A 26263-nucleotide genomic window follows, 5' to 3' on the forward strand; every position below is an offset into this window, starting at 1 on the left:
TGCCCTTTGTTTCCTAGCTGATAGCGAACCGAATAATAATCGAGAGAGACCAAGGGAATGAGAAAAGTTAAATTTGTCCTTGTTCTCTAATAGATGATTTTCGTTTTGCTACAACTTGGAGATCGAAACTAAAACGTCAAAGCCACCGCTACTACAAGGTACTAGTTGCAACGACAAGCATCAGTTGCCTCATATATTACAGAAACATTAGAGGAAACAAACCGTTTCTTCTCAAGATATTTGTTTTCTTTTTACATTTTACATAACAATTATTACCGGTAACATAATATCAGCTCGGTGCCGCCTCCAAAATAAATCTTAAACAGTATTTAAAACATATACGCTCAGTACATCATAACTGAAGCAGGCATGGTGTAGAAACTCTTACACAAAAAATACTTTCAAGGTCAAACGAGTTGTTATCATGCATAGGTTCGGTCGCAATAAGTAATCTTTATATGGCTGTTCCAAATACGAATGTTTTGCTACCATAAAACGCTAAACGTTACCGTAAGCGCAAGTTGCTAAGAATTCCTCCAGCAACGGTCGAATGCGTTTTTGACCAGGGATAAAGACTGGTCTTTTAAACTGCGCACAGTTTACAGGAGATATATGCGACATGGTATGTTGCATCATTACTTCACGGAGTGCAGGGTCTACCTCTTGACTCAATTAGCTTTTGAACCGCTTATTCAAAAGAAGTGTAATCTTTTTTTGGGGGGTTAAAGCGGCATTGGTAAAGAAGATGCCAAAAGTATTAAAATAGTGTACATCACTGGCGATGCCTGTGAATGCGAGATAACCAACTTATCGCAATGTGTAGCTTTTTAGCTTACCTGGCTGTTGTACAGCTATAAGATTGAAAAAAAAAAAATAGCATCCAGCTGCAGGGATGTGTGGGACAAGAGCCAAATCATTACCACTAAGTAATAATGCTGTATTTTGTTCCAGAATTTGCACGGGGAGAGTATAAGAGAATGCACACTTATCTGCCGAGGGGATAAAGATGGTTATACCGATGCGTACTTTCTTACTGCTCCGGACTTTACGCCATGTGGTATTGCTCCAAATGAACAAAAGGTAAGAAAATAATAAAAAAATTTGTCTCCTGACTTATCACAGCAGCAACTGCAGACGCTTTACTCCCGAAAATATCTCTGTACCCCCATTGCATAAGAAGGCATTTGAAGCAGAACAGCAAGAGGTAGCATCGAAGATGAAGGGCTTGATGAGAGCAATTACTTTCTGGGAAAGGCTTGTGATAACTCCTTCATCAACAGGATCCTTCATAATGTACTGCCTGCAATCTGACTATAAGTAGAACACTTTACTACTTTAGTAGAATACTTTCCTTAGCCACCACATTTCAACCCAATAGTTGTGTAGTGGGAAGATGCAATTCCTATGTAGTTTCTTGTTTAGTCACGATAGGAACTGCGCTAACACAGGGCAGAGCGAGGACACAATGCAGGGGCTGACAAGCAATTGGCGTTTATTGCAGAAACACACACACACACACACACACACACACACACACACACACACACACACACACACACACACACACACACACACACACACACACACACACACACACACACACACACACACACACACACACACACACACACACACACACACACACACACACACACACACACACACACACACACACACACACACACACACACACACACACACACACACACACACACACACACACACACACACACACACACACACACACATATATATATATTATATATATATATATAAAGAGGATGTCACACAACTTTCCCGATTATCTATTTTATTCCAACAGTTTCGGACGGTGGACCGTCCTTCTTCAAGGTAGAATTGAGAATTTGAGAATAAGTCCGCACATTACGCCACTGTTAGGAGAGGGAGAAGGAATTCTCGCTCTCCATCTTTGGAGAAGCAAACATTACTGAATAGATAGAAAGGGCGAAAAGCTCCAGTTGATTATTGGCTGGTAATGCAACAAAGACGGAGAGAGAAGAAAAAAAAAGGGGGGGGGGGGGCGGGGGGGAAGAGAGAGAAAAGGGCAAAAAGAGAAAGTGGAGAGCCGACGAATGTTACATACGCGCCGTGCTTGCACGAAGACGACACTAAAAGCAAGACAAGTCTCCCTCGAAGGAAGCCAGAAATTGAGCAAAAGTTAAGAATAACATAAAAATAATAATAATAAAAAAAAATTAAAAAAAATTTGAAAAACAGACAACGCGAGCATGCACACCAGGACGGCCCGCTCCCCAGCGGTGCAGGTGTTCAAGAAAACCGTTGGGATAAGAGTTATGTGTTCTAGACGGAGTTGTTCCACCCCGCGACACGCCAGCGATCGGAGCCAGGGCGGCGCGCCGCCGCGGCGACGAAAGAGCCGTCGGCCAGACGCGCTCTCCCGAAACCCGAAACCCAATGCCGCAGCCGGGCATTCGCGTCAAGTGGTTCCCGCGAGCGTGTCCTAAGTGAAGACGTTTGTTGCGGGATAGAAAACCTACCAGAGGGGGGAGGCCAAGGAGCTAAATAACGAACAGTATAGTTTGCGTGAGAAGGAGGAAATTCTTAGGAGCGGGCAAATGAGGGGAGATAAAGGCCTCGTCTATTAGTTATGTAGGCTTTTCAGAAAGGCAAAGTTGCCCAATGTTTCATTAATTCCATGGGTTAGAGTCTGAAATTTGTGTATGAAGTACGATTCTCTTTGTTCTCTTTGTCGATTTGTTTGGAAGCCTGATTGAAGGAGAATGACCCGAATGTTTTCGAAAGTGTGGTTTGGAAGGCACAGGTGCTTGGAAAAAGGGAGATTTGGCAGTGTGTGGACGTGGGCCTTGTGGTTATTGAAACGAAACCTGAATGGTGTTTCGGTCTGGCCGACGTATTCCACGCCGCACACACCGCAGCTTAGCATGTATACCACATTGGCACTGTCGCAGTTCAAGGATTCTTTGATCTTAAAGGTGAAATCAGAGAAGTTGCCCTTTACAATATTTGTCGCCTGCACATGATTGCAAACTTTACAGCGTGGTTTTCCTCACGGTTTACATCCGGGGTTAGGGTTAGTATTGGCGGTCGTTTTAGATTTAACTAACATGTCCTTTAGGCTTCTAGAGCGCCGATACACTGCTCTCGGTGGCTGTTTGAAGATGGAAGACAAGTGACTGCTTTGCTGGGTTATATTGAAATGTTTCGAGAGGATATTATTAACCCGTGGCATGTTTGAGGAATGTGTAAGAACGAGGTTTGTTGGCCTGTCGTTCTGCTGTGAGTTTTCAAAATTGATTATTTCATTTCTGTCTAAGCCTCGAGCTTTCCCAATAGCATCATCAACAATGAAGGGGGGGTGTTCCTTTTGCAGAAGATTTGTTTTTAGTTGCTCCGCATGGCGGTCAAAGTCCTCTAGTTCAGAGCAAATCCGTCGGAATCTATGGGCCTGTGAGTACGGTATGCTGGTTTTACAGTGGTGTGGGTGGCTGCTTTTGAAATGTAGGTACTGCTGGCGGTCGGTTGGTTTCCGGTATAGGGTAGTCTTAAGAACGTTGCCTTTCCTCTCTATTGTAACGTCCAAGAAGTTAATTAAGGATTTAGAAAAGCTGTGAGTGAACGATATGGATGGGTGAAATGAATTGTAATTTTGTATAAATGTTAACAGGCTGGCTTCCTCGTGGGGCCAAATGAGGAAAATATCGTCAAGAAAACGTTTATAGAGGAGGGGTTTCAGAGACTGAGTGTCCAGGAATTGCTTCTCGAGGGCCGCCATGAATATATTGGCATAGGCCGGTGCCACCTTAGTTCCCATCGCCGTACCGTTAACCTGAAGGTAGTGCCTTCCCTCAAATTCGAAGTTATTGTGATTAAGCACCAGGCTAAAAATAGTGGAGAGGGTTTCCTCATCCAGGTTCACCGAGGGGTCCGTCTTAAGGTATGCATCCACTGCCGCGCGTATGCCGTCTGAATGGGGGATATTCGTGTACAGGGATGTTACGTCCATTGTGACTAAAAAGCTTTCCGTCGGAATTTCGAGGTTGGACACGACCCTCAGGAAATGATTTGTGTCCTTAATGTAGGCAGGGATAGTTGGTATAATGTCCTTAAATATGAAGTCAAGGACTGCGGAAATATTTTCGGTGAGTGTACTGTTACTTGACACAATTGGGCGGCCGGGACGGTTGGGTTTGTGAATTTTTGGGAGGAGGTAGAATCGCCCGGGAACCGGTTTGATGGGCTTCATTGCTTTAAACATATCCTGGGATATCTTTTGCTTTTGAAACAGAGACTCTAATTGATTGTTGATTTTGATTTCAAAATCTTTTGTGGGGTCGCTATCCAATTTAGTGTAGAAACGTTCATCTTCCAATTGTCGGAAACCTTCTGTTAAATATTCTGCCTTGTCCATAACAACAATAGCGCCGCCTTTGTCCGCAGGTTTGATGATGATGTCGGACCGCTGACTCAAAGCGTCGAGGGCTTGGCGCTCTTCGGGTGACAGGTTGTTACGGACTGCATTAGGTTTTGATTTTGTATACGCAGCCAGAATATCCTTTTGAACAGCAGCGATGTACATATCTAAATGTTTGTCTCTGTGTCCCCTTGGTGTCCATGATTTATCAGATAACCCCGGTATGTTAATTTCACGCTTCGTTTCCTGGTTACTAAAGTATTCACGGAGACGCAGACTCCTTGCAAAGCTATCTAAATCTTGAAATAACTGAAATTCATTGAATTTTCCTGTCGTAGGACAGAATGTTAGACCCCTAGAGAGCAACGTTCGTTCCGAAGGTGAGAGTGGCAGACTCGACACATTCACTACATTATCAGTAGCCATGGTAGACTGGTTTCCAGCAGACCCGCAAGGCTGGCGATGAGCTACTTTATCTTTAGCCACAGGTGGGGCTGGTTTATCCTTGGCCACAGGCGGTGTTAGAGGATAGCTAGGCGTAGGGACCACACCATCCCGGCTGAGTTTTTTTATTTTCTTTTCGTTGACTTGTGTTGTTTTGCGATTTTCAAATTCGCGGAGCTCAATTAGTTCATTTGCCGTGAATGATTGTTCGCGGCGGCAGCATTCGTCCATATGTTCAAGTTCGAGAGCTTTTCGATGGCTATGTCTTATGATTAGGTCCATAAGGCGCAGTGAGCTGTCATGTAGAATGCCATTCCACTCCGCCTCTTCATCGTCGTTTAGAGTTGTCATAGCCGGGGATAGCTGCAGCCGCAAACCCTTTGGTATTGTTTGCGATTCACAGTACTGCGTAAGTGTTTTAACGTGAGCGCGGTATCGGATGCGTTTTTCTGTAATCTTACGGATTTTTAGGAATGAACGTGAATGCGTATTTGGGGAGCGGGCCGTACCTGTGGCGGTAGCGAGGCAATCGCTGCGGTGGCCGTGCCGCCTCGCTGCAGGCCTTCCTGGTCATGTATCGGCGGCGGGGTGGCACGGGGGGTGTCTCGGGTCCCTGAGACAGCGGGCGAATCCCAGTTGAATTCACTACTGTCCTGCAGCCACCTGAAGTCCTTGGAGCCGGATGTTGACGGGAGTTCCACCCTGTCGTCGGGGTCGAGGCGCCAAGTGTGCGCTTCACGTGTTCGCACACGACAGCCACGCCCTCGAAGCTCAGGTGGAATCCATCAGCCGCGAGGACCCTCCACGGTGGCAGCTCCTCGATCGCGTGATTCAAGTAAACCACACCTCTTCCGAGCTGTCGTCGGTGACACAGACGACGCACCTGGAACACATAACGATGTAGTTGTCCATTGAACCAGGTGACGAACCGCCGGTTGGCTGCGTGGCGTCGGCGGTTCTGTGCACGGGGGAGAGGGAGGCTCATGCAGAGCTTTATCGAGGGCCGCTCACGGCCTATCCTCTTCACCAGCTCCCTCATCGATGACAAGTTGCCCAATGTTTCATTAATGTTTCATTTCATAATGAAACATTGGGCAACTTTGCCTTTCTGAAAAGCCTACATAACTAATAGTCGAGGCCTTTATCTCCCCCCATTTGCCCGCTCCTAAGAATTTCCTCCTTCTCACGCAAACTATACTGTTCGTTATTTAGCTCCTTGGCCTCCCCCCTCTGGTCGGTTTTCTATCCCGCAACAAACGTCTTCACTTAGGACACGCTCGCGGGAACCACTTGACGCGAATGCCCGGCTGCGGCATTGGGTTTCGGGTTTCGGGAGAGCGCGTCTGGCCGACGGCTCTTTCGTCGCCGCGGCGGCGCGCCGCCCTGGCTCCGATCGCTGGCGTGTCGCGGGGTGGAACAAATCCGTCTAGAACACATAACTCTTATCCCAACGGTTTTCTTGAACACCTGCACCGCTGGGGAGCGGGCCGTCCTGGTGTGCATGCTCGCGTTGTCTGTTTTTCACATTTTTTTATTTTTTTTTATTATTATTATTTTTATGTTATTCTTAACCTTTGCTCAATTTCTGGCTTCCTTCGAGGGAGACTTGTCTTGCTTTTAGTGTCGTCTTCGTTGAAGCACGGCGCGTATGTAACATTCGTCGGCTCTCCACTTTCTCTTTTTGCCCTTTTCTCTCTCTTCCCCCCGCCCCCCCCCTTTTTTTTTTGTCTTCTCTCTCCGTCTTTGTTGCATTACCAGCCAATAATCAACTGGAGCTTTGCGCCCTTTCTATCTATTCAGTAATGTTTGCTTCTCCAAAGATGGAGAGCGAGAATTCCTTCTCCCTCTCCTAACAGTGGCGTAATGTGCGGACTTATTCTCCATTCTCAATTCTACCTTGAAGAAGGACGGTCCACCGTCCGAAACTGTTGGAATAAAATAGATAATCGGGAAAGTTGTGCGACATCCTGTTTGAATTTAACTCTGGCCCATTAGTAACGAGCAATCCATGTCTATTTTCACTGCTATGGCTGCCAGCTTCAACACAACTGAACGATTGTCAATTCACTTGCCCAGAAGACCCATCCGCACAGCTATTATTGGTGACGAAATTCTCAAGCACCTATATCAACACTTCAACTTGAACCATCCTGACACACCTGGCTTCATTATCTATAAGGGAGCAACATTCTCCGATGTTCCAGCCTTTCTGGAGTACCTTCCCACGACCACCCAGAAAGTGATTTTACATGTCGGACAAGCGGACATGGCGGCAGCCGGTGCTTCGGATGCCTTGTCATCGATGAGGGAGCTGGTGAAGAGGATAGGCCGTGAGCGGCCCTCGATAAAGCTCTGCATGAGCCTCCCTCTCCCCCGTGCACAGAACCGCCGACGCCACGCAGCCAACCGGCGGTTCGTCACCTGGTTCAATGGACAACTACATCGTTATGTGTTCCAGGTGCGTCGTCTGTGTCACCGACGACAGCTCGGAAGAGGTGTGGTTTACTTGAATCACGCGATCGAGGAGCTGCCACCGTGGAGGGTCCTCGCGGCTGATGGATTCCACCTGAGCTTCGAGGGCGTGGCTGTCGTGTGCGAACACGTGAAGCGCACACTTGGCGCCTCGACCCCGACGACAGGGTGGAACTCCCGTCAACATCCGGCTCCAAGGACTTCAGGTGGCTGCAGGACAGTAGTGAATTCAACTGGGATTCGCCCGCTGTCTCAGGGACCCGAGACACCCCCCGTGCCACCCCGCCGCCGATACATGACCAGGAAGGCCTGCAGCGAGGCGGCACGGCCACCGCAGCGATTGCCTCGCTACCGCCACAGGTACGGCCCGCTCCCCAAATACGCATTCACGTTCATTCCTAAAAATCCGTAAGATTACAGAAAAACGCATCCGATACCGCGCTCACGTTAAAACACTTACGCAGTACTGTGAATCGCAAACAATACCAAAGGGTTTGCGGCTGCAGCTATCCCCGGCTATGACAACTCTAAACGACGATGAAGAGGCGGAGTGGAATGGCATTCTACATGACAGCTCACTGCGCCTTATGGACCTAATCATAAGACATAGCCATCGAAAAGCTCTCGAACTTGAACATATGGACGAATGCTGCCGCCGCGAACAATCATTCACGGCAAATGCACTAATTGAGCTCCGCGAATTTGAAAATCGCAAAACAACACAAGTCAACGAAAAGAAAATAAAAAAACTCAGCCGGGATGGTGTGGTCCCTACGCCTAGCTATCCTCTAACACCGCCTGTGGCCAAGGATAAACCAGCCCCACCTGTGGCTAAAGATAAAGTAGCTCATCGCCAGCCTTGCGGGTCTGCTGGAAACCAGTCTACCATGGCAACTGATAATGTAGTGAATGTGTCGAGTCTGCCACTCTCACCTTCGGAACGAACGTTGCTCTCTAGGGGTCTAACATTCTGTCCTACGACAGGAAAATTCAATGAATTTCAGTTATTTCAAGATTTAGATAGCTTTGCAAGGAGTCTGCATCTCCGTGAATACTTTAGTAACCACGAAACGAAGCGTGAAATTAACATACCGGGGATATCTGATAAATCATGGACACCAAGGGAACACAGAGACAAACATTTAGATATGTACATCGCTGCTGTTCAAAAGGATATTCTGGCTGCGTATACAAAATCAAAACCTAATGCAGTCCGTAACAACCTGTCACCCGAAGAGCGCCAAGCCCTCGACGCTTTGAGTCAGCGGTCCGACATATCATCAAACCTGCGGACAAAGGCGGCGCTATTGTTGTTATGGACAAGGCAGAATATTTAACAGAAGGTTTCCGACAATTGGAATCAGAATCAGAATTTATTGGTTCAATGCAACGAATGAATACAAATATTGGTAAGTACAGGAGGAGGTCCCAAAGCCAATGGCTGCACAGGGGACCTCCTGTTACAAGTATACAAAACAAAAATAATTAAGTGCAAACAACAGCGGATGAAAACTGTAACTGTTATATAATATAAATGTGGAACACGCAGAAATACATGATAGCGTAATATAAACAGAATATAAATATAGAACATGTTATATAAATGCAAAACAGTGGAAAACAATTGTATGTGGCATAAGTATTTTTATCAATTAAATTTTTTTTTAAATTTTTTAGCCCGATAGCAGAAAAGTACGAAAATTACGCTTGAAGGCATGAATATTAGATGATTGCTTAATTCTGAATGGTAATGAATTCCACAGAAATGAGCGAAAGAAATTAACTGTGGATTTGCCGTAATTAGTTCTGGGTTTTGGCAGTAAAATATTATTTTGGCATGAAAACCGAGCGAAGCTATGTCTCGGGAGCTGGGTACTATTAATTATTGAGATGGGAAGTGATCCATTCATGAATTTAAATACGAGGATGCCAATAGAATAATGAAACATGGATGATACTTCAAGGATGTTATGAGCTTGCAGCAAGGGCGCAGCACTGCACAAATGGCTGTTAGAAGTAATGATGCGTATGGCTTGATTTTGTATGTGTTGTAGCGGAGCTATGTGTGTTCTGTATGTGTTTCCCCAAGACGAATTACAATAGTTCATATGGCTATGGATGAAAGCATAGTAGAGAGAAATGCGCGTATGTAAACTGAAGTAGTTTCGCACCTTGATGAGCACCCGTATGCCGTATGCTAATTTTTTTAAAAGGGAGGATATATGTCAGTTAAATTTTAAGTGACAATCAAGATCTATGCCAAGGAACATCGCATGATCAGTGGCAAAGAGTATGTGAGAGTTAAGGGAAATATGTAAAGATGCAGGAATAGCCTTGAGAGGAGACGAAAAGATGACAAAGCTAGATTTGGATGCATTAATTGTAAGCATGTTATTTCGACACCAGGTTGCTATGTTTGCTGCATCGGTATTCAATTTGCGTGTTAAAGAATCTATGCACGAGTCAGATGCTAGTACGGTAGTATCATCAGCGTATAATGTACATTCAGAAGGTTTAAGGCACGAGGGAAGATCATTAATAAATAAAACAAAAAGAAGTGGTCCAAGGATGGAACCCTGAGGAACGCCAACATTAGTAGTCTTAGGTGTAGAGTAAGTATCAGATATGCAAACTGCTTGGATTCGGTTTAGTAGGTAGCTACGGATAAATGAAAGTGCAGGACCAGATACTCCAAGGGCATTTAATTTATCTAAAAGTATGTTGTGATTAATTGAGTCAAATGCCTTCGAAAGATCAATGAATAATGCGCCAGCTAATTGACCACGATCAATAATATCTTTAATCATATCAGTTAAAGAAATTAAGGCTAATTCAGTTGAAAAACCAGACCTGAAGCCGAACTGATTAGAAGATATGATGTTAAATTTTGTGAGGTATTTTGTCAGACGGACGACAAACAGCTTTTCAATTACTTTGCTAAAAAAGGAAAGAATAGCAATGGGACGATAGTTACTTGTTAGGCGTCTGTCACCTTTTTTGAAGACGGGTATTAGTTTGGCTTTTTTTAGTGTGCTAGGGAAGATACCGGTCTTGAAGATTAAGTTGACGATGTAAGAGAACACATTGCGAATCAGAGAAGATATTAGCTTGATATGGAAAGAATGGAAGTTGTCAAGGCCTGGGCTTGCATCTTTCTGATTCATAATGACAGTGCGCACCTCATCAGGAGAAACCGGGAAAAGGAAGAAACTATGAGGTAGACGGGGGTACATGTGAATGGGGTGAGTAACGTGAGGTTGATCGATGACAAATGAATCAATGAAAGCATTCGCAATGTCACTAGTATCACGATAAACATGTGTGTCTGTCTGGATTTCCTTTATAGGAGCCGTAGTAGGAGTTCTATTTAATAATGAATTGATCACTTTCCATTGTTTTTTAGAATCACTACCAGCTTGGTTTATTTCAGAGTCATAACATTTTTTCTTCGCAGTTTTGAGTAGCCTGCCAAGTATATTGCTATAAGTTTTATATCGTGTCCGTAAATTAATATTAAATGGCTGCTTCTTAGTCTTTTTATGCAGATTATCCTTTTTCCGTAGACATTTCAAGAGACCGGTAGTTAACCATGGGTTGTAAGGGTTGTGATACCTTTTTCTGCAATATGTCACTGTTGTAGATGATGTATCAAGAGCTTTAGCAAGTACAGCAGTGAATGCTTCGTAAGCAATTTCAGGGTCATCAATCAAAGTAATTGGTAGCCAATCTATGTTAGCAATTGTTTCATAAAATAGTGAGGAATTCAAGCGTTTCTTAGTAACCTGCACATGATTATCAACGGGGATAGATTTTATTCGTACAAAAATAGGGTGGTGATCTGTTAATTCAACTTCGACTACGCCAGCATCGGGGGAAGTAATTAAGTTAGAAAGCGCATGATCAATAAGTGAACTGTTTCCGTTATTAGGGCATCTTGTAGGTACTTTTAATAGGCATTCGAAGCCATGGCCATTAATGCAGTTGTTGTATTCATGATATGAAGGCGTTGAAGCATCTAGAAGGTTGATGTTAATGTCACCCATGATAATGACATTTTTTTGTTCCAGTGAAAGCTTATTTAAAATTTCTTCAAAAGCCAAGAAGAATTCACTAACGGATGATGAAGGAGATCGATATAAGCAACCGATGATAATGTTTCTTGAATCTTGTGACACAAACGACTTATCAAGCTCAATCCATACAGACTCACAATTAGTCGTGTTGATTGACAAGTCTGAGCGTCTGAGGTAATGGAACTTAGATGATATAAATATAGCAGCGCCACCATGGTTACTATCCCCTCGATGACAGTATTCGGCTGAGTAAGACGGAAAAGAGTGTAAGTATTGGTCGTGGGAGCTTAGCCATGTTTCACTGATACAGATAAGCGAAAAATTGTGATGAATCGATGATAGGAAATTAGAAATGTCATCGGAATGTTTGCGAAGGCTACGCGCATTGAAATGAATAAATGAACGGCACGGGACAGAAAGAAAGGTTTCAAGCTGAGAAGGTGAAAAGTAAGTCGTCGTTGCAAAAAAAAAAAAAAAAAAAAAAAAAACAAACGATGAACGTTTCTACACTAAATTGGATAGCGATCCCACAAAAGATTTTGAAATCAAAATCAACAATCAATTAGAGTCTCTGTTTCAAAAGCAAAATATATCACAGGATATGTTTAAAGCAATGAAGCCCATCAAACCGGTTCCCGGGCGATTCTACCTCCTCCCAAAAATTCACAAACCCAACCGTCCCGGCCGCCCAATTGTGTCAAGTAACTGTACACTCACCGAAAATATTTCCGCAGTCCTTGACTTCCTATTTAAGGACATTATACCAACTATCCCTGCCTACATTAAGGACACAAATCATTTCCTGAGGGTGGTGTCCAACCTCGAAATTCCGACGGAAAGCTTTTTAGTCACAATGGACGTAACATCCCTGTACACGAATATCCCCCATTCAGACGGCATACGCGCGGCAGTGGATGCATACCTTAAGACGGACCCCTCGGTGAACCTGGATGAGGAAACCCTCTCCACTATTTTTAGCCTGGTGCTTAATCACAATAACTTCGAATTTGAGGGAAGACACTACCTTCAGGTTAACGGTACAGCGATGGGAACTAAGGTGGCACCGGCCTATGCCAATATATTCATGGCGGCCCTCGAGAAGCAATTCCTGGACACTCAGTCTCTGAAACCCCTCCTCTATACACGTTTTCTTGACGATATTTTCCTCATTTGGCCCCACGACGAAGCCAGCCTGTTAACATTTATACAAAATTACAATTCATTTCACCCATCCATATCGTTCACTCACAGCTTTCTAAATCCTTAATTAACTTCTTGGACGTTACAATAGAGAGGAAAGGCAACGTTCTTAAGACTACCCTATACCGGAAACCAACCGACCGCCAGCAGTACCTACATTTCAAAAGCAGCCACCCACACCACTGGAAAACCAGCATACCGTACTCACAGGCCCATAGATTCCGACGGATTTGCTCTGAACTAGAGGACTTTGACCGCCATGCGGAGCAACTAAAAACAAATCTTCTGCAAAAGGAACACCCCCCCTTCATTGTTGATGATGCTATTGGGAAAGCTCGAGGCTTAGACAGAAATGAAATAATCAATTTTGAAAACTCACAGCAGAACGACAGGCCAACAAACCTCGTTCTTACACATTCCTCAAACATGCCACGGGTTAATAATATCCTCTCGAAACATTTCAATATAATCCAGCAAAGCAGTCACTTGTCTTCCATTTTCAAACAGCCACCGAGAGCAGTGTATCGGCGCTCTAGAAACCTAAAGGACATGTTAGTTAAATCTAAAACGACCGCCAATACTAACCCTAACCCCGGATGTAAACCGTGCGGAAAACCACGCTGTAAAGTTTGCAATCATGTGCAGGCGACAAATATTGTAAAGGGCAACTTCTCTGATTTCACCTTTAAGATCAAAGAATCCTTGAACTGCGACAGTGCCAATGTGGTATACATGCTAAGCTGCGGTGTGTGCGGCATGGAATACGTCGGCCAGACCGAAACACCATTCAGGTTTCGTTTCAATAACCACAAGGCCCACGTCCACACACTGCCAAATCTCCCTTTTTCCAAGCACCTGTGCCTTCCAAACCACACTTTCGAAAACATTCGGGTCATTCTCCTTCAATCAGGCTTCCAAACAAATCGACAAAGAGAACAAAGAGAATCCTACTTCATACACAAATTTCAGACTCTAACCCATGGAATTAATGAAACATTTTGCAACTTTGCCTTTCTGAAAAGCCTACATAACTAATAGACGAAGCCTTTATCTCCCCTCATTTGCCCGCTCCTAAGAATTTCCTCCCCTTCATGGATCACTGCCTTGTCGTGGCGGAGGGGCTTGCGAAACTCGATGAAGTCGTGAGCTCTGCTGTGTAGGGCCACCCAAGATAGACAGGTCACGGCAGAGAGTTCTGACAAAATGTGATTCACTGGAGAAGGTAATGGCAACCCACTTCAGTATTTCCTGCCAAGAAAACCCTATGGCCAGTCACAATACCATTATCGATATGGCGCCGGAAGATGAGCCCCCCAGGTTGGAAGGCGTCCCACATGTTACTGGGGATGAACAAAGGGCGATTCCTAGTAGCTCCAGGACGAATGAAGCGGCTGGGCTAAAGCCAAAAGGACGCTCAGTTGTGGATGTGTCGGGAAGCGACCGGAAAGTCCGATGTTGCAAGGAGATATATCACATAGCAACATGGAATGTCAGATCTATGACGCAAGGTAAACTGGATATCGTCAAGCGAGAAATGGACAGATTGAACATTGATATCTTGGGTATCAGCGAGCTCAAGTGGACCGGAATGGGAGAATTTAACTCCGGCGACTATTATGTCTTTTATTGTGGGCACGAATCCAAGAGAAGGAATGGGGTCGCTCTCATAGTAAACAGAAGAATGGGCAAAGCAGTGCTAGGGTACAACCCCAAAAACGACCGAATGATTTCACTTCGGATCCAAGGTCACCCTTTCAACATAACAGTTATCCAAGTCTATGCACCGACCACTGCTGCTGAAGAAGCTGACGTTGAGAGATTTTATGCGGACCTACAATGCCTTTTAGACCGCACCCCATCATCAGACGTCGTTTTTCTCATAGGAGACTGGAATGCTAAGGTCGGGAGTGAAGAAATATCCGGAATTACAGGCAAGTTCGGTCTTGGTGAGCCAAATGAAGCTGGGCAGAGGCTAGTAGAGTTCTGTCAAGAAAACAACCTGACCATAGCGAATACTCATTTTCAACAGCACAAGAGGCGCCTGTATACATGGATTTCACCGGACGGTCTGTACAGGAATCAGATCGATTATATTATTTGCCGGCAGAGATGGAGAAGCGCTATACAAGCAGTAAAAACAAGGCCTGGGGCCGATTGTGGCACCGATCATCAGCTTCTTGTTGCCAAAATTAAGCTTCGATTGAGGAAAACGCAGAAAACTAGAAGGCCTTTCAGGTATGATCTGGATCAGATTCCATTAGAATATGCTGTGGAAGTGAGGAATCGATTTCAAGAATTAGATCTAGAAGACAAATAGCCCGAAGAGATGTGGACTGATGTTCGTGATATAATACAAGAAGCTGCTACTAAGGTAGTTCCAAAGCAAAAGAAATGCAAAAAAGCAAACTGGTTATCTGAAGAGGCTTTGCAAATAGCTGAGGAAAGGAGGATGGCAAAAGGTATGGGGGAAAGAGAAAGATACAAGGTTCTCAATGCGGATTTTCAGAAAATAGCAAGGAGAGATAAGAATGCCTTCCTGAACATACAGTGTCAAGCAATTGAGGACAACAGCCAATTAAGAAACACAAGAGCTCTGTATAAGACAATCAAAGATATCAAAGGAAGCTTCTGTGCTAAGCTGGGCGTGATAAAGGACAAACGAGGCAAGGACCTCACTGAAGCCTCAGAGATAAAGAAGAGGTGGCAGGAATACACAGAAGAACTGTACAAGAAGGACCCGGATGTGCAATCCCAACATAGGACGGTTGTGATTACTGATCTCGAGCCGGGCATCCTGAAGAGTGAAGTTGAATGGGCCTTAGCCAGCCTTGCTAAGAACAAAGCAAGCGGAATTGATGGTATTCCAGCTGAGTTGCTTCAAAACCTCAACCACGACGCTGTTAACACACTGCATACATTATGTGAAAAGATTTGGACAACCCTGCAGTGGCCACAGGATTGGAGGAGGTCAGTTTACATCCCCATTCCAAAGAAAGGCAGTGCCAAAGATTGTTCCAACTACCGCACGATCGCGCTTATTTCGCATGCTAGCAAGGTGATGTTAAAAATCCTGCAAGGTAGGCTGCAGCAGTATGTGGATCGGGAGCTTCCGGACGTGCAAGCTGGGTTTCGCAAGGGCAGAGGAACTAGAGACCAAATTGCCAACCTTCGCTGGATCATGGAAAAAGCAAGAGAGTTCCAGAAACCCATTTACTTCTGCTTTATTGATTATGCGAAAGCGTTTGACTGCGTAGATCACAGCAGATTGTGGCAAGCTCTCCGAGAGATGGGAGTTCCAATTCACCTCATCTGTCTCCTCAGGAACCTGTATGAAGGGCAAGAGGCCACAGTCAGAACTGGGCATGGTCTTACTGATTGGTTTCCGATTGAGAAAGGGGTGAGGCAAGGCTGCATACTGTCGCCCTGCCTATTTAACCTATATGCAGAGTGCATCATGAGGAAGGCCGGTCTGGACGAGTCTTCAGCTGGAGTGAAGATTGCTGGAAAACGTATCAACAACCTTAGATATGCGGATGATACCACTTTAATGGCAGAAAGTGAAGTGGAACTCAAGAGACTTCTGATGCGCGTACAAGAAGAGAGTGAGAAGTTTGGGCTTAAACTGAAAATTAAAAAGACGAAGATCATGGCGTCTTGCCCTATCAAGTCCTGGAGCATCAATGGACAAGAAGTGGAAGCTGTGACAGATTTTCTGTTCTTGGGCGCCAAGATTACCTCGGAAGGAGACTGCAGCCATGAAATTAGGAGACGCCTGCTTCTGGGAAAGAGAGCAATGGTTAGCCTTGACCGCCTAGTAAAGAGCAGAGACATTAGTCTGCCAACCAAGATCCGTATAACCCGTGCTATGGTCTTTCCAGTTGTGATGTATGGATGCGAGAGTTGGACTGTGAAAAAGGCTGACCGCCGAAGAATTGACGCGTTTGAATTGTGGTGCTGGCGAAGACTCTTAAGAGTTCCTTGGACTGCCAGAAGATCAAATCAGTCGATATTGTCGACCATAAACCCTGACTGCTCATTGGAGGGTCAAATTCTAAAGTTAAAGCTCAGCTACTTTGGTCATCTGATGAGAAGAGAGGAGTCGCTGGAGAAAGATTTGATGTTGGGAAAGGTTGAGGGTCGCCGGAGAAGCGGTAGGCAGCGAACGCGATGGTTAGATGGCATTCTCGAGGCATTGCAGATGAAGCTATGTGATGTTAAGAAGATAGTGAGAGACCGGAAAGCGTGGCGTGACATGGTCCATAGGGTCACGAAGAGTCGGACACGACTGAACGCCTGAACTGAAGAATTTCCTCCTTCTCACGCAAACTATACTGTTCGTTATTTAGCTCCTTGGCCTCCCCCCTCTGGTCGGTTTTCTATCCCGCAACAAACGTCTTCACTTAGGACACGCTCGCGGGAACCACTTGACGCGAATGCCCGGCTGCGGCATTGGGTTTCGGGTTTCGGGAGAGCGCGTCTGGCCGACGGCTCTTTCGTCGCCGCGGCGGCGCGCCGCCCTGGCTCCGATCGCTGGCGTGTCGCGGGGTGGAACAAATCCGTCTAGAACACATAACTCTTATCCCAACGGTTTTCTTGAACACCTGCACCGCTGGGGAGCGGGCCGTCCTGGTGTGCATGCTCGCGTTGTCTGTTTTTCACATTTTTTTATTTTTTTTTATTATTATTATTTTTATGTTATTCTTAACCTTTGCTCAATTTCTGGCTTCCTTCGAGGGAGACTTGTCTTGCTTTTAGTGTCGTCTTCGTTGAAGCACGGCGCGTATGTAACATTCGTCGGCTCTCCACTTTCTCTTTTTGCCCTTTTCTCTCTCTTCCCCCCGCCCCCCCCTTTTTTTTTTGTCTTCTCTCTCCGTCTTTGTTGCATTACCAGCCAATAATCAACTGGAGCTTTGCGCCCTTTCTATCTATTCAGTAATGTTTGCTTCTCCAAAGATGGAGAGCGAGAATTCCTTCTCCCTCTCCTAACAGTGGCGTAATGTGCGGACTTATTCTCCATTCTCAATTCTACCTTGAAGAAGGACGGTCCACCGTCCGAAACTGTTGGAATAAAATAGATAATCGGGAAAGTTGTGTGACATCCTGTTTGAATTTAACTCTGGCCCATTAGTAACAAGCAATCCATGTCTATTATATATATATATATATATATATATATATATATATATATATATATATATATATATATATATATATATATAATTATCTTTCCCCTAAACAGATTACATTACTAATTTCTGTGATTATCTAAGCAAACATTAAAAAGAAAAAGACATAAAGGTACCACCCCCAACGCTTTCCTTGGCCTCGCCGACTGTTGGCTTCTTTCCTTGATATATATATATATATATATATATATATATATATATATATATATATATATAAAAGCAACCCCGCAATCAAGACAAATAGAATCAACTTGCGGCGGGAAGAGATGGCAGAAGAAAAGGCACCTGCTCAGCTCATGACAAATGAAAGTTAACTAGATATGCAATGGCAAATAAGTGAACGTGAGTGACAGGGCTGAACGGCGGAAAACGAACCAGGAAAAGCGATAACAAGGGTAAAAGGAATTTTAACTTACTACAGGCACGCGTCAAGGATTAAATAAAAGGTAAGTGGCGAGGTGAATGGCACGTGCTCATTTCCGAACGAAGAATAAGTGGAAATGAAATGACAACAAAAAGGGGTCGATCCGGTGAAAACAAACAAGAAAAAACAACAACAAGGGTAAAAGCACATCGGAGAGGCGGCTGGCGAGTATAAAAACTGAAGTACAATGGGATAAATGCTACGTTTGGAGCAAGTGTAATTTTTTTGTGCTCTGAAACACCTTGGTGCTCTGTGCAAACGTGTGGATAGAGAAGAGACCGAACGGAATGAATGCAAGAAAACACCGAAATCCATTTGTTTTGTAAAAGAAAAATGTTGTGTACGAAATTTAGCTTTCCTGTGGCAGGTCCTATGTAGGGCGCACTGGAAGACGCAATAATGACAGTTTGCGCGCGCACGCTAATTCTCAAAATGCTACTACTGGTTCTTACCTAGTAATTCAGCACACCGAAAGCAAATGCTCTCCCTGCTTGACAAAACTCGCATCAAGCATTGTTTTAGCCAGCATGTTCGACAAAATATGGATGCCTTTATGATTAATAAGAAACATCACCGTTGTGTTAGTGCGCCGTCTACCTCACTGCTTTCAAAAGAAATTGCTTTTCTTGGGCATCAGTCCTAATACTCGCCAGCCACCTCTCTGATGTGCATTTACCTCTGTTGTTTGTTTTCTAAGGATCATCCCATTTTTTTGTTGTCGTTTTGATCTCCCTCCAACCTTCCGTCCGAAATGAGCATATGGCATTCACCTTACCATTTAGATTTCTTTTCATCCTTTACGCGCGCTTGTAGCAAGTTAAAATTTTTTTCACCCTTGTTAAAATTATTACTTCTTTATTTTCACCTGGACACCAATGCTTTTACTCCTATTCACTTTTTCACCTGTGCTCTAGTGAAGTTTCATTTGTCATGAGCTGAGCACGTGCTTTTTTCTTCGCCATCTTTTCCTGCAGCAAATTGATTCAGTTCGTCTTGATTGCAGAGTTGCGTTATATATATATATATATATATATATGCAGCAAGCACTGTCCCCCACATCTTTTATTTTTCTCCCGAGGTTGTTCCGCCGCTGCCTGTATTGTATACAGCTGACTTCCGGCCGGCGCCTTGGGTGGACGACCCTTCGTGCCTACCCTGCTCTCCGCGCGTGCGTGTGTTTGTGTGTGTAATACACATCACCTCTTATCACCTCTGTATCACCTCTTGAGTAGTAACACTATAAGAAGACAAACAAGAACCATGTACCCTCAGTCTTGAGAAAGGAAGGGCTCCTGCCGAAACGTAGACTCCAATTAAACTTGAAAACAGCCTGAAGCTATTTTTCACTTATATATATATAAATATATATATATACGCTCACAGAAGGCTCACAATATATATATATATATATATATATATATATATATATATATATATATATATATATATATATATATATATATATATATATATTGCCTACTCTGCGACTAGTTTCATATTTATTTATTTATTTGGTTACTATCAGGGCCGTTGAGGCGTTACAGATAGGAGTGGTTTGACTACTTATACAAACATTAAAACTAAGAATTTTTTAACATAGGTGACGAAGAAGCGCAGATTTGGACGCTTATGGTTCGGAAATGGAGACGATGCAGGCGGGCAGGTGGTTCCAGTCTGAGCTGGTCTTGGGGAGGAAAGAGTAGAAATACTGGTCAGTCCTGCAGTTTGGAACGTTAACTTTAAAACGATGGTCAATGCGGGATGATATGTAACTCGGGTCAGTGAAAAGACTTTGTTTCAAGATTGATTTCTGTAATATATTTTGTGGAATGTGGAAAGTCGAGAAAAATGACGCCGCACCGAAAGTTCAGGGAGATCTAGAGATCTCTTCATGCTCCATCCCAACCTTATTGTGCTAGTTGTTTCATTTTCATTTTCATGATCAATATCTGCGATAACTTCCCTGTCATAAATAGACGTATTCGCTGCACATGCATTTCCAGTGTTTCGCTACCAATTGTAAACTGTTCTATTATTACGTGGCTGTTGAACATAAAATTCTACAATTTAATTTGGGCCTAACTTTCTGCTTTTACTCTCTAGTCAATCAATCCTTCTCTGTCGTTTGTCCACTGATTGAATAAAGAAGGCAATATCATCAGCGAATCGCAGATTAGTGAGATAATCTATATCATCCCTTATTCCTCGCTGCTCCTACCAGAAATCTCTGAATGGTTCCTCTAAGCAATCTGTGAATGGTACTATGTACATCCTATCTCTTGACTTGCCCATTTCTTTATTTGACTTTTCTTACGTATTTTATGCAGCACTATATCTGCTGTGTACCCACTATATATATATATATATATATATATATATATATATATATATATATATATATATATATATTTATATATATATATATATCTATTCCACTACTTTCACTTATCGCTCAGCTCTACCCTGATTTCGATAAGAACTCTATCAATGCTGATGTTTCGACTGATTAAAATACTCTGCCATCAGAAGGGAATGTAATTTATCGAGGATGGTTACATTCTGAGCATTTTTCTGCCACCTATTTGATAGTAGAGACATAATGCACGGTGTGAACTTTTTCCAAATACCTACGTGGTCCTTTGGTAGATTAAAATGTAATGTTGCGCTGATTTTATTGGCGACGTCTTCAGAAAATACCTTGTACAAACGAATAGAAAGCTTATCGGTGTGTAATTTACATGTCCTTAGAGTCTAAGTTTGCATGAATTAAAATTAATTTAGCGATCTGCATTGCATATGCAGGGTGGCCAGTTTTACCAGCCCGATATGCACGATGTCGTCACCGTCCTTCATCAACACTAATTACGTGATCCTCCGCAACTCCTTTCCTCATTTTGATACCTTATAAAGTTTTTTGACCACGTTGCTTGTGGACGAATGTATGTGGAATTAATTGCTCTGCGCTAGTGCCAATCTTATTATTGTCCTGTCTACATCAGCTGTTGTATTGGTCAATATAGAACTCCTCGGCTCTTTGACTATCTTGTCTTTTTGCCAGAATTAGCACTGTCGTGAAGAATTTTCGGAAGGTTAAGGTCAAATCCCGCACGTTATAAACAGAAAAAAGAGGTTCCATTGTCACAAGTTAATTTATAAGGCCCAAAAAAGAAAGTGAAAGATACTGAGCTTGGCGTTCTTGAAAAATGCTTTTTTTTTTTGCGGCAAGGAAGCATAAACCTGAGATTCCTTTCAGGACAATAGTATCTGAGCACTTCTCTTGTTGTTTCCACGTGTCTGAACAAATAGCTCTCAACGCTACACGTGTGTGACCGCCTTCCTGGTTCCAAATTCACAGGAAGGTTCTTATGTACCTGCTCTGTGAAAACCCTAGAAGCTGTTCTGGCTTTAGCGTTGATGTTGAAGATATTTTTCCCTAACGCATGTTGCTTTTGTGCAGTATGTACGGCAATCCATTGAAAATCAAAATTATGAGCACGCTTTCCAAGACAGATGCCTCGATTTCTACCACGTCATTTCTGGACCTCCTCACTTACAATCTCAATACACACGTCGCTTGAGAAAACCAAACACTTACAAAAGTCCGGTGTTTGTATAGGTCAAAAGTAGCACCAGTGCTCAGTACCATTTTTCTTAACCAAGTCGATAAAAGAGTGCCGAATGATTAGGCTGGTGATGTTGTGCGCATTTTTAAGTACGTTGGTAATTATGTTATAGTTACAAATTCCCTTCCGCCAGAAACTGAAGCATATGTTTTAGATTGTCTTGTAAAAACGGGTCCGGATTTAAATTTACGTATAAAATTACTCAGAATACTACACAGCTATATTTGGACTTACGGCTCGCCAGGCGCTTTAGTGTGTACGCTGAGAAATATGTGCACGACTTTATAATCCTGCATAATTTTTTGAGAGAATGGGTGCAGAGAAAGCTGCTCCTAAGCCTTTCACTTTCTATAATAGGAAATAAGCAATCAACCAACGAAGTCCTGATTCTCCCACAATGACCATGCCAAGGACATAATATGCGATTAACCTTTTATGCACATAACCTAATCCTACGGATCTATCTAATTTCTGTGTATTTGTAAACGCATAGAAAAATAATAAAACTGCTTCCCATTCTGAGAAAGCACATGTTTATCGCGTGCGTTCCTAAATGTTAAACACATACAACCAAAAACATTGTGTACATCGTTTATGAAACATTGCAATATTCTGTAAATTTTTTTGGTAGATGTTAGAACAGAGTGCTGCTTGACAGGATAAACGGGCTGCAATTAGGAAAGGCTATAAAAAGAATAACCCTGGAGTTGCTTTAGAGCGTAAGCACCATTACACACGCTCGAAAATCGACTGCCTATCATGCTTAGTCTCTGGGGTCCTTATAGAGGCAAAATCGGGTCCAATATCTACAGCAGTCTGCTAAAACAATATAATTCATTTATATAAAAGGAATTGCGCAGTAACGCTCACTGTCCTCAGTGTACAAATGAGCCGCGCAGGAAGAAAAGGAAGGTGGGAGTATAATAACAGAGAGATGCAGCCGAGACCTATGGAAATTTCGACCTTCAGGTGATCTTCCGACTTGAATGTCTGAGGAATGAAATTCTATTTGGTCTCCCGTCTCCGATTTTCGCTGAACGCAAATCGTACACACACCTATATTAGTCTTTGGGAATAAATACAAAATAATATGGGAAATATTACAAAAATCATTTCGGAACAGCATGTAAGTTTTCCTACCACTCTCCTGACACTTTCAATATTATGTTATTTCAGTGAAATTACAGGATCAATTGAGAAAAAACATTGTTAAGTATGTAATTTACTTATTTCTGATCCTATGGCTCCCTGGAGCTAGTACTCCCGCTCGGCAGAACAATTCTGTGCAGCGCTTCGCACGCAATCAAACTTTACAGACTGCTCACCACAAAAGGAGGGTGTCCGATAAACAATATTACAAATTTCGTATTTTGTAATAGTTCCTGCATTCTCATATTAGCCTGAAATCTTATTATGCCAGCTTCTATGCATTCACATCTATGTCACTCTGTAGGGGCTCAAAAAGAGCCGTAATGTTCCTAAAGATGGATCTCTTTTCGGTCTCTCATAACCAATAAGATATTTTTGATTATGACCTTACGTTTTGCTCATTTTTCAGGATATTTGTATTGCTGGAAAATGTACTCCACTCCCAACAGGGCTTACAAGTTTCAAAAAAAATCTGAAGGAAACTTTGAAGGTGGGCCCTTAGAACGTAGTTATGAAAATATTCGACGAAACTTAACGGACACGTTCATTTGATGCAGACGACTCACCTTCATCTGATGGCACGTTTGGGAATAAAAAAAATGAGAGTTTCACAAAATTCGGAATTTAGTGAAATTAACCCTGAAACAAAATATATGTTTTGATCTCGCTTCTTTCTCATTACAATAAAGCATCCAGTAACGAAAGGAAGCGCTCTAAACTGAGGCATAATATAAAACGCCACTTCAGCACCCCTCTGGAGGCGGTTTACAGTATGTGAAACAAAAACGACTTGCGCTTTAGGTATTAGGTAGTCTTGGCAAGCACTAACAAATCTTGATGGACTCTGCAATGCACTGGCATAGATTGGGTTGCGTACAAGAAGTTTTAGGACTTGCTTGCGCAACGTTTTGCGACGTTCCAACTACATATATATTATGGTGAGGCTACCCCCCCCCCAAAAAAAAAAAAAAAGAACATAAAATAATGTGCCTCTGTCCGTGCCACTAGGTACAACGGGCTTAAACCAATAGTAAGAAAAATGAATAGGGATTGCCCAAATAACAAATTTAAAAGAAAAAGGGGAAACAATAAAATTAAAATAAACAAAAATTTAATCCACTATTCAGCCCAGCCGCCGCCACGGGAACGGGCAAGTCATAGCGGATTTATTTGATTAGATGTTTTCACTGCAGTTATGTCGCGTTATACATGTTGTTTGCTGATAACATTTCTTCGTTAATGTAGTTTTCCGGGTCGGAGCAGGGTCTTTGAGGAGGCCGAGCTTTTGCTGTGTGGAGGGGGCCGGTGAAGCCAGGCTTGTATTGCCTGGATGTTGCTCCTTGCGGAGATGGTTGGCGGACGGCTTGGGTACCTGTAAGATCTTGATACAGATTAGATTAGAGGCCCCCACCCCTTAATTTTGTTCCCAGGTGTTTTTCCCCTCCCCCCCTCATCAAAGCATCCCCGCCCCGGTTCCCCACCCACACTTTCTTCTTGATTTGTTGGTTTTTCCGAGTCTCGGGGTATCGCAGAAGACTTTTGTTGGAGGAATTAGGGCGAGGCAAGATGAGGGAAGGCCCTTTGCTTGGGCTTCCTGTTGGGTATGATGGAGATGTAGGAAGATGGGGAAGAGAGAGTTGGAGGCCAATAGGACGGAAGGAGGCAACGCGGAAGGAGAGAAAGAGAGAGAGAGAGAAAAAGGTAAAATAATAATAATAAAAGTGTGTCTATAAATATATAAAAAAATCGCCTTCCTCTCTTCTCTTTGAAAGGGGAGGTTGTGTTAAATTGGTACTTTTTATGTGACTAGGGAGTTTGCAGTTTACGTAGTTAATTAGTTTAGTAACGTTCCAACTACAGCAGTCCTGCAGCCGAATTGTGCTCAGATCATGTCACTGTCGCAAACCTTTTAATCAGCCCCCACTCCTATTTATAGACAGGTCCGCCGGTCAAAACTGATGTACTGGTGCGCGGCTAGTCGATTGGTTTGTGACAGCTTTTCCGATGTGATTAGAGCCACACTTCAACCCTCCGGTAGATTGTTCACAAGACCAATACCGGCACCTATATTTCAAAGAACTTTACTGTTTACAATTAGCGAAATAAGAGAAATTATTAGTGAATATTGTTTGCATAGTTTACAATCTGACAAGTGAAGCTTACCTCCAATGATCTTTCAAGGCAATAAAAAGTTTCCAAATTTTAATATCCATTCTTCGGTAAAATATAGACCGGAACAGCGCCCCGTTTCAGCATTCATTTTGCGGGTTGGTTCACTATTACTCCAATGAAAGTAAATGATGCTATCCCGCTCCAAACACAAGATTAAATTACCTTGCTGTGAAAGAAATGAAATGTTAGTTACAGCCGTTGGAAAACTTCCGTTTCAGAAAGGTTGGGGAGCATAATTCTGCAGTGGCTACTTTACCTAAGGGTAGGATGCCTCAGGATAGGGAGCAAAAGTCATCAGGTAAACTACATGCATTTCAAGCAATGACTCATTTGTTCTAGAAGTAAATAAAACATAGCCCACAGATCTGGTCGACATGATTCCCAGGAGGATATGTTTTGTTTGATAATAAAATAGTCTGCAAGACATCTGCGTCCAATACGAAGACAAGCATACAACCTAAAATTACTGTCACTGTCAAGGATTTTATTCTGATAAGAAACACTTCGCCTGTCATACTCTTCATTTATTTCAATACATCACAGGACACATTTCTGGTGTTTTGAGCATATACCGGCGGACCAGAACACTAATGCTGAACTGCGCTCAGAGGGGGAAAAGAAACGCCCGCGAATGTTGTCTTTTCGTTTATCGCAGTAATGGATGTGCTTGTTTTTTGTTAATCGTTGTATCGTATACCAAAGCAAAAGTGCGAATCAATTCCTAGGACTTAGTGCTGCACCTGCTTTTAGCGAATTCATCTATCACTGTCGCAGGTGCGTTTGTTTGATATACTTGATAGCTACCAAACAGAGCAATGCTCAGATATTTCAATTTACGTAGATGATGGAATAGCACATTGTAGATGTCTACTCTATCATTGCAAACGAAATTCCAGCTTACCTATAAACCCGGATTTTCATATATAAGCAAATGCATACATTTTCCTTCCCCTCGGAATTCTCTCGTGTTCCACAGGCTTATACATCGATCCGCCATTTTTTTCCGCGCATGCCCAGTCAGCGCTCTTGGCAGACTCCAGATGCAGCTGAATGTACGCGCAAGGGATTTCGGAATTTTTCCAACAAGATTTACCGTAGAAAGTTCT

General features: G+C 43.2%; 1 protein-coding gene across 1 annotated transcript in view; it reads left to right on the top strand.

The window, feature by feature from the left end:
* LOC146179799 (uncharacterized) overlaps positions 1 to 23583 on the top strand; it is a 44048-nt gene extending 20465 nt beyond the window's left edge. The window contains exons 2-3 of the mRNA XM_084579909.1: positions 952 to 1080; positions 23395 to 23583. Of these exons, the coding sequence (XP_084436035.1) occupies positions 952 to 1080; positions 23395 to 23487 (222 nt within the window). The 3' untranslated portion in view covers positions 23488 to 23583. The remainder of the gene's footprint in view (positions 1 to 951; positions 1081 to 23394) is intronic.
* The last annotated feature ends 2680 nt before the right edge of the window (positions 23584 to 26263 follow it).

Source organism: Amblyomma maculatum, chromosome 9, assembly GCF_055883805.1.
Source record: "Amblyomma maculatum isolate TAMU_Amacu chromosome 9, ASM5588380v1, whole genome shotgun sequence".
Classification (NCBI taxonomy): domain Eukaryota; kingdom Metazoa; phylum Arthropoda; class Arachnida; order Ixodida; family Ixodidae; genus Amblyomma; species Amblyomma maculatum.